Here is a 9,947-nt window from a genome sequence, read left to right as displayed (position 1 = left end):
CGTAAAACGCTCCACAACTTCCAGTGCCTCTCCCTGGATCGTAAGTGGCGTGTTCAGTGACTGCACGGACTGCACTGGATTGCTTCCAACTGAAAATGGAGAAACAACCATGAAGAACCCAGGTAAGGCCTTTCCAAAGAGGATATCCACTTTTTCGACGACGAATTAGGACGCTGAAACTGCCTACCAGTGTGGACCAGAATAAAGTTTTTTAGCACTCGGCCCTTTTGATCATAAGAAGCTACTCGGACATAAGTGACAGGATGCACCTCTGGCCCGTATTACTCGAAACCGGGTCATGAGGCAGACCCCTCTGTCTAAGGAAATGTGGCACGTAAACTATCCGTAAAATGCGGAAATATGTAGCAGGTTTCACGCGACATTTGGAGGATCTTTGCGAGCAACGTCGTGTTATTCCATTAAGTTCAGTGCGCCTACCCCAAACGAATTAGTGCGTGGCCATAGTGGTCATAGATCTGGTTATATTCCGTTAATTTTGTGTTCGCTGTTTCGCCATCTATGTGGTATGTGTATTTATTCGCTATAATATTAGACTGCACGATCCATGTTGCTACATTGCAAGATTGGTCTGACCCTTCAGAGTGAGTATATCAGGCATCAGAAATAGAGGTTAGTAAATCTAGGACCCTACTTCGTTATCACTGAATCCTTTGGGATGCTCACACCCCAAGTGATGTCGTTTCACGATTAAACATCGGAACGTTTGAGTGTGAATGCTTGTTTCGAAAAGGACTCCGGACTGTGTTGATCACACCGATCCGCAAAGGCTCCGATTACGCAAAGAAACTGCGTACCAAAATACCGATTTCCCAAGAAACCGAGGAATCTGTCGTGAGTTTCTTTATCGGCGATGCGTATTCATTAGAGACCTTAATCAAACGTCCGGAAATTTCGCGCACGAAGATCCTCAGGTCCGTCATAAACTCTTTGACGTTTATCGATGGACTCACCCGTGAGAAAACGGTTCTGTGAGAACCTATGATGCAGAGGTCCCCAGGAAAATGTCTCAGCGATTATCAACCTGCTATACGACAGGTGCGATAAGAAATGACATGATATTTCATAGTCATTCCAGCTACCGCTTCTGAATCTACTTCACACTTGAAGTTGAGGTGGTTTCAGGCAGCCGATCGAACAATACAAAACGAGAGGAAACTCAGCTCGAGTGACCTGAAAACTGTCAAACAGACAGCAAGCCTAATATGGCCACTTAGCTTTAGCAAGATCAACGAATGAAATCTAGTCCATCCCCACGATTCCCACTGCCATTAACACGAATAACAACATCAATCTTAACATTGACGGGTCACTGCTGTCCCGACGGAAAACAGTCAGTGGACAGAGAAGGGACCTGATGTTACAGCATCGCAATGAACTTGAAACGCCTTCATCTCTGGGCCCTTGAGCAAACAAATTGAACAGAAACTGACAGCATGAAACCCATTAAAGTCGATTAAATGCTGCATCATGAGACGTCTACACCCAAGTACATGTATGGCCAGAAGGGCCTTAACGCTGAAGGCAGATAGCACCAAAAACACCCTTTATGTCCCCTCTGCCAAGTAGCGTAGTTTGACTCGCGGTTTTGGCCAGTATGAAGGTGGTAGACGAACAACACTCGTCTTGATATGCGTAACACATGGCTGAGTCAACATAGCTGATGCTTCGTGATTATCGGTCTCCTGCAACACTAGGTGCACAAGGAAACCCTCCCTGCCAATAACTGGTTTTGAAGTAGTTAATGCTACCACCACAAACATTTTTGGGATCTTGAGGGCAAAAATGATGAAAACGTTAGCAGAAGTCTTTAATATCCATGCACGGAATTCATCCGGCACACCGCCGTCATAACTAATACAGCTACCGGAGTATACAGAACTCTCCGAGGCTTCCGGTGCATTGCCATGAATTGTGAGAAGCATGATTCTGCACTTGGTAGTAACAAGTCGCACACTGAAGTTCCACTATAGCGTTCAGCTCTGGATAGCTTTCTCAGGCGATAGTAAACACCAGGTGGGTAGTGGGTACGGCTCTGAAACATTTTTTGATTGATTGGGTCTCATCAGCGCTGAGCTTACATACCTAGGGGTTCGTGTTACCAACGGCCGAAATGGTATAAACGCTTTTAGCATGGGGTAAAAAACATTTGATGATATCTACAACTTACGGAGTTGAACAATTGATTAGGTGCTACCTGCGATCTGCTACGATGATTACATACAGGATTCAGCTGCCTAGGGTTCCACAGTGAAGAAGGTACCGACTGTGACGCAAATCAATTTGAACACCATCATAATCGTTTCCGCCACTTTCTGTTAACGGAGTTCTGGAGCGTGCACAAAACTCAGGACGACACTTTTGGTCATACTTTCGCGCAGAACAGTAAATGATATACTCAAAATAAGTTCTCGCCAATTTTAAAAATCTGATGGCAAACCACATCAATGCAGGCAACAGGTAACGTTAGAGCAGTCCATCTACGATTTGACCGTCACAGGTTCACATGATACCGTCACAATCACAAACGATGGGAAAATATCGTACTAATCGCTAGGAATTAGGATATTCCTCCTAGCGCTTGTAACCAGTTCCAATTTATACCGTCTAATTAGATATCATTTCGGAACTCCTCGTAAACGTGAAGTATCCTCCTTTCCGCTCCGCCTGAGTGATGCCGAGCTGACCTTTGAGCCGGTGGAACTCCCGTGATTCAAGGAACGTTTCCTAGAATTCTACAATCCAGCTGGATTCCCCCGACATTTTCCGAAAGAGGGCTCAAACCAAGTCAGTGGTCTTAGCCTCTAACCGAAATGAAGCCTGTTTAAATACCACCTCTCCATTCACTTGCTGTCCAGAGGCGAGTCGCTTCGGATGAACGGCCGTATATTCGATCATTTGGTCAGGTGGCGGGACAGCTACGGCCTATACGATAGACGGGACTGGTAAGTTAGAATGTGAACCAATCAAAATCGGCCATTCAAACTCGCCTCTCCTCCCACCAACAAGGGAAACCTAGCGTAACCTTGTGGAAAAATTCGTAACAACTGTGCAAATTCAATTGAAGTAATTTCCGTTTTTCTTCGCAGAGTGCTGTCTCAGACCACTCTCACTTTTGATGTACCATAACGAGTGCAACACGAAGTCAAGGGCCAGTTGCCGTATCCTTAGCACGGAAACCTAGCGACTTCAGGCAGTTTTACGAGAGCGATGGAGGCTGTTTAAAGAAGGCCAAATGAGAAGTAATGTGCGGTATGCTGGTGACTTCCATGGAGACGGACAGGTCTCCGTCTCGTCTTGGGTGTGCTGTTGCAACCTTCGTTACCAAATTTATTTTCGGTGCTCGACCCGAGGGTCATTTCAAGAAGTATGAGGATGTTTCAGGTTGACTTTGGTCATTTTGATAACGCATAACTGGTTCGATTCCTGCATCGTGGGTTCGTTGCTGCTGGATACGATTGTTTTAAGATTCTGGCATCCGTTTATCCACCTCATGGCCTTGATGTACAGGATCCAGGTCTAAATATACATTTGGTGAATTTTCTCGTCCAACATTTACTATAACACTTCAAGATGGCCATTGGAGGTACTCAGAATTTCGTCACGTGAGCTCGTGCGGCCAATTGGGAATCTGAGCTCCTGCGGGTAAGATCCATGGTAGGATACAGGCCTTTTGACCCGGCTAAGAAGTGAAATATACACGATCTGGATTTGACACTTCGGAGGCGTACCACCGAATAACGGCGCGTCACCATCCTCTCCGAGTCCAACGTCCTATGCAACATAATATCTAGAAAACATACTTAAATCTCAGTGGGCCCCATGAAACATCAGGCGCTTCGTCGGTTGTGTGAAACCTGGCGCTTTCATGCCACTGACCTTGTTGGAAATTTTGTACAAAAACCACAGAAGGAACCGTCACAATGAGGAACGCCACAGGAACAACTAAAGGGACACAACCAGGCACTGGCCAGCCAAAAGACCGCACATAGGAATGATGACCACTGCATTTTGGATAAGTTGGTCCAATCGACGAAGGGTTGTCAGAACGCGCATCAAGCTTAAGTTACATCACCTTTAGTTTGATGTAGGTTCCAACCGCATCCTGACTCCAAAAGTAGTTTGGAATGCGACTAAAAGGCCAAACGCAGATTGTATCGTTTTTAATGAGTCTGGATCACTAATCCATATTGGGGTCTATGACAGGCCTTTGCCGTAACAGGGGCTGAGTTGCCTTAGTAATAGGCAGCCTAGGGGTTTGTAGGAGGAAAACTACTGAAACGCACGCCGTTGCCTGCAGGGTAACCAAAGTGGCACAAGCCAGAGGACATGAGTTTTAAAGGCTGGGTTGGTTCAGAGGGATTTTTTGTGAAGGCGATGTGTTTGTTAATTAATTATTGGCCAATAGTCTTGTTATGAAAGCTGTGCAGCGGACTTGATGTGTGACTTTGTCCACTGAGGAGGCCCCTTTTTTCGGTGGCTGCCATGATTGCAGCAAACGGCAGACGTCGCATTCGTTCTGTTCTTCAACCCACGAGAATGAGTTGGGATGACGTTGCATTCTCTCGCTGGTGGCAGTTGTTGATCCTCTGGCCTATTGTTGTAAGGATATATGTGTTGCCGGAAATATACCAAGCAAAATCTGCGGACTTGGCATCTACCTCCTGTCCGCTGAAAATACACACAAGTGAGTTTGGAGGCATAACCAAGTGGGAAAAAATTTCTCCGTAATCTGTATGACAGAAGAGGTGAATCTGGATTTCTCTATGTCGTAAGTCCAGACAACCATTGCTAGGAAGCTAGCAGGAATAGTAGTGACCATCGTAGTTTGCGTACAGTGTACTAAGACATAACAAGACACTGTGAGCGACGCTTGCCAGATAAAAAGAGGGCTCAAACATTGTATTGAATGTTCCGACCTGAGTAACGGTCCGATGAAGCGCCAGCTTAGTTTTAGGTTGTTCTTGTTCGTTTTACTTGCCGTCCGCGGATTAGCACTTGAATTCATTTGGGGTATTTTGGGGTCCAGCTTGTTTGCGCTCCCAGAAAGAGCTTGGAATTATCATCCGCGAATTAATGCCCGCCAGTCTTTTATTGATGTGAAAATTCAGCTTTCCGATCGAATAGAAAGAATGAGTGCTCCCTCGTTAGAGGCGTCCATAGAACTATCTGGGGTTTCGGAAAGTGTAGAACAGTGGGGGCAGGTGGTTTATAGATGTTGTGATTCTGAAAAGAGACAAAGTTTGGGGGCTGTGACGTGGCAGGTTCGTGGGCGGGATCACCATGCAACCAGCCCCGGCTCAAAAGCTATCGAGATGCATTGGGTACCATTTTTCTGCAAGGAAACCAATGTTATCCCCTTAGAACTATCAAAAACATTCACGGAAACAGTAAGGTTGAGGCATATAGTGATGAAGAGCTTGGCGTTGTTTTAATTCCTCCAACAATCAACTAGGTTGAAATGAGCTGCGCACAACATCTTAAAAGCCAAATCACTCGAAAAAGGTGTATCAACGAATGCGGTACTCTTAATTCAGGGCTAAATAATAAAATGGTAAAAACTTCAGATCCCGGGATTATTCCGGTTTACGAATTGCTCATTCCTAATAAGCTAATGCATTAAGAACTATGTAGAAAAATCAAGCCCACAAAAATTCACACGTAATCCAGATAAGGTGATCCAATGGGGCGAAATTCCCGTGTTTCTTCCAAACAGTACATGAGGTGACGGGACCAAGGAACATTTTAAAGTCCTTTCAAAAAAAGAAAGTTGGCATATACGCAAAACGGGGGCAACAGAATGATGTATGAAATTGTACATAAGCCATAAAAGGTCGGTTTTCCATGACCTATATGCTTAATCCATCGCATGCAAGAAAGGTATTCGACGAGTATTATACAACTTCTCTAGCCATAAATGCTCCAGCCTCAATTTGGTGCGCGCGTCTAGGGAAGGCGAGCTGCTAGTTTACCGCTGAGTTTAGCACATAGATGCAGCTTCATTGCGCCTAACCTTACCAGACTCAACCCATACCAGAACTTCGAGAATTTGGCTATCACGATCGAGCTTTACCTCAACAATGATGCCCAAAAACGCTGTCTTGGCCTCCAAAATTTTGGAAGAGAAAACATCTGTCACTGAAACCCTTGATTCCTTGAGGAGAAAACCTCCGAACCCTTATTCAGTTTTATCCACGATGTTTTCTGCCCTGGTTTATTTTGGAGCGCGTAGAACTCTTTCTCTATTGCAGCTTTTCCACCGGTGTCCCTTAAATTCTGAAGTCTTCTAACCCAGCATCTTCTGACCATGCGCTCTCATTTTCCCCAGTATCGCCTTCATCTTCACCCTCGTTTGTTGCAAAGTTTTCCTTTTTTTGCAGCACGATCAGTTTTCTCTAATTTAGACGTTCAAGGGACTCGGACTCCATCCCCTTCCACGTTGGCAGTCTCCATTTTTCTCTTCACAACTTGGTGGGGACTCCAGAATTTTCGGATGATGGGCGTTGCTCTGGTCAATTTTGGGTTGCTTTTCTATTGAAAAGCAACTGACGTTTCTTTCCGTGCACACCTCCAGTAAGAAACGAATCCCAAATTGTCACCGGTCCTTCAGTTTCGCACAATTCTGTGCAGATGCAGCAAAAAGAAATACGTCAACATCAGGCTTGTTACATGCATTGTCACTTCCCCGCTGTGCCAACCAAATAGGTGAAGTGGTAGAAAGGAACGAATTCTAGTTCGCACGCACGCACTAAACACAAAAATGAGCAGGAGTTACAGATAGGGGCGGGAGCGAGGTGCGAAATTTCAACCGCCAACGTAATGGACGTTATGCTGCCCACCAAATTCCCAAATTCGACTGAGCGCCGCTCCGAACCTTGCGGTCTACCTATGCTCATTTCTATCCTGAGAAAACCTATCAGCCACCGACGTGAACTGTCCGCATCCACCTCTGCCAGCTTTGACGCAGTGATCATACCTTTCCAACATCATTTTCGAGGATGGCGTCCGACGTTCTAAACAAGCCACCTGTGCTCGCCCCACAAGCATCCACCTCAGCTTTGACGCAGTGATCATACCTTTCCAACATCATTTTCGAGGATGGCGTCCGACGTTCTAAACAAGCCACCTGTGCTCGCCCCACAACCATCTACAACCACTGGAAGCAATTTTTCACGAGGTACACTCCCACCAAAGGGTACAGCCCATTCCCAAACTCTGCCTGCTTTAATCGATAGATTTTGGTCACACAGTACTGATCAAGCTACAGTCTTCTGCAGCTTCACCCAATAGAAAAACCAAGCTATACGTAGACGCACGACATCATTTCGTTCGAGCCGCTTAACATGCGCTACAAACCTATCCGATCCGATCCATCCGAGCTGTATTTATCGAGGCTGTAGTGGCTACTTTCTCTCGAGTGTAAGTAAAAATCTTGGTCCAGCTAACCATCCAAGCATTAGACTGGGACTGAATATCCCTCGCGAGGCGTTGTCAGTTGGATTGTTCTTCGACGTTACGTGTCTTTGCTGAGTATGCAACGACATATCACGATTAACTATTAGTGGTTTTGCAACAGAGGTACAAAATCTATAAGTTATGCTATGAGCACAGTAGAGAACAAATATGAGGTCTGCCGAAAACACAGAACGCTGAAATTAGCCGCTTTACTTGCCGTAATTAGATATTCTACTTTGACCACCAGACCCAAAGATGTCGACTCCTAACTTGCTGTTGGGGCGAACTAAAAGGGAGCCACCCGCAACTGCAGGGAGACAAGCAAGCAGTCAGAAATCTCTGTGTTTGCCGCAAAAGCGACATATACCCGCACGCTGTGTGCGGATTTTGGTGCTTGCAAAGTGCGCGACGTTCTGTACGTGGAATTCCAATAACTCTTCAGGATTTATGCACTTAGAGCCTCAAAAGTTATGGAAGTTAAGAGGGTTAGACAACCAATCGTCCAAGATAGTGCATTTGGTATCGTTTAAAGGGTCAAATCAACCATATATGATTTTGCACCGTGATCGTACATTTGCTTGATGTTAACCCAGGAGAAATGAATCCCGGAGGATAATACAGCGAAGAAACACAGGAAGGAGCCCGTTGCGCGTTGGCGGTTTTGTCGGTAAATTGAAAGTGGTCGTAAGTACATCAGAGCCCGTATCCCCTTTGGCATGCCCCGTTGGTGAGGGGTCCGTAGTTGTTTGGCATACCTGGCGTGAGTTCGGTTGGATCAATGTCTGAAAATACCCGGCGATAATTGGTAGACTAGTCAATCCTCTTTTCTTGAGCAAAACGTTTGTCTGGCTAACGAGGCTTATGGCCGTTTTTTAGCCCGATACTTAATTTAAGCAGTCATCAAAATGTAGATTATTTCGATGGCCTAACCTGAGCCAAATTATTCAACCATCTATAGTAAGGCGAAGGTTTTACAGAAAGGTGACGAGGTTGCGCAAAACAGTTGGGATTTCCATTGAAATTTAGTAGGTTCTCTAAAGAATTCATAGGATTCCCACCACAGAAGTTTTATAGCGCCTCTATCACAGAAGTAATCGAGGCCTGCGGGAACATCTCTTTGAAGTCTGCTGATACAGCAACTTGCTCCAAACGGAAGTCGAGCGTAACACTTACAGTTTTTTGGTTAAATCAGCCTCCTGATTCAGGTGATCGTTCAGGGGCCCATAACATTTTGCAGTGTAGTCGAATACAAACCGAATCTTCCCTGTTTTTTGGGTTGGTGACAGGATGCTATATGAGGTACACTGCTTTGAATTTGCTGGCAATCCTGGGGCATTTGCCACTCGTTCAATATGCCTTTTATCCAGGTACGCGCGAATTATCTTACCGCACTATCCGTGTAAATCACAATCCTAGCATGATAGTTCTTAGGTTATCTAAATGAATCCTGGCTACCTGAACGCTATCGGATGGAAAAAATGCATTATCCTCCCATTGGAGTGGTAGCTGGTAGTGTCTGCTTACTATGATTGCACCAGTCTCTGCCATCATTAGTGCACTTTAACCCTCTAAAGCAAGACTGGTGTTCGGCACTGAATTGTCAGCGAATTTCGAATTGTACAGCCGCTACAAATGCTCCTGGATGCCCTGACTATACCCGGTTATGAAATGTATTACAACCCTATGCTTCGTCTCAATTCCCACCGGACCAATGGATATCCAGCCATGTAGGTCTTTATGACAAATGGCCTATCGGAAGGCACTGGTCGAATATCCAGTGAGTTTCGGATACGTCACACCTAACAGGAATTTCCATGTAGTTTTCGGTCAATCCCTCAAAAGCGACTTCGTCCGGGTGCGGCCACACGCTAGCCGTATCCCTGATATCTTCCTTTCAGGGGTGTCCAGCTTAACAGGTATAATTCGGTGATGAACATGACTGATAATCTATTCGTTAAAGCGACTTCGGGTGCGGCCACACGCTAGCCGTATCCCTGATATCTTCCTTTCAGGGGTGTCCAGCTTAACAGGTATAATTCGGTGATGGATGAACCTGATAATCTATTCGTTGCTTTATTCATTATTCTCTTGTTTTAATATTCCACATGCTCTACATATTCGCCAATTCGAATACATACGTGCTGGTTGCCACTCTTCGCTGAATTCTGGATTTCTAGTTTGTCGGGTTGTACCGATATACGTACGAAACTCAATTCTCACATTTTGGCGTCGCGAATGGAACGATTCATTATGCCTGCCGAAATGGAACCATTAGATGTTAATTCAACTGCGCGTGACGTAGAGGAGTATTTGGAACGGTTCGATATATGGCGCCTCACAAAATCCGATATGGATGATAAGAAACTCACTGCATATTTCCTACATTTCGTTGGCAAGGATGCGCATACGTTGATCAAAAATTTAGTATATCCTGGATTTCCAATCAATATTTCCTACACTGCATTGGAGAAAAA

At 45.2% G+C, this 9,947-nt stretch overlaps 1 protein-coding gene across 1 annotated transcript in view; it reads left to right on the top strand.

Annotated features, from left to right (window-relative positions):
• Positions 1–9,708: 9,708 nt before the first annotated feature.
• Positions 9,709–9,947, top strand: part of T265_12650 (hypothetical protein) — a gene marked incomplete at both ends in the record, with an annotated part of 3,908 nt that continues 3,669 nt past the window's right edge. The window contains one exon of the mRNA XM_009164732.1: positions 9,709–9,897. Within this exon, the coding sequence (XP_009162996.1) occupies positions 9,709–9,897 (189 nt within the window). The remainder of the gene's footprint in view (positions 9,898–9,947) is intronic.

The sequence above is a fragment of the Opisthorchis viverrini genome (assembly GCF_000715545.1).
Source record: "Opisthorchis viverrini unplaced genomic scaffold opera_v5_8, whole genome shotgun sequence".
Classification (NCBI taxonomy): Eukaryota; Metazoa; Platyhelminthes; class Trematoda; order Opisthorchiida; family Opisthorchiidae; genus Opisthorchis; species Opisthorchis viverrini.
Note: the sequence above shows the minus strand (reverse complement) of the source record. Positions and strands in the feature narration are given on the sequence as shown.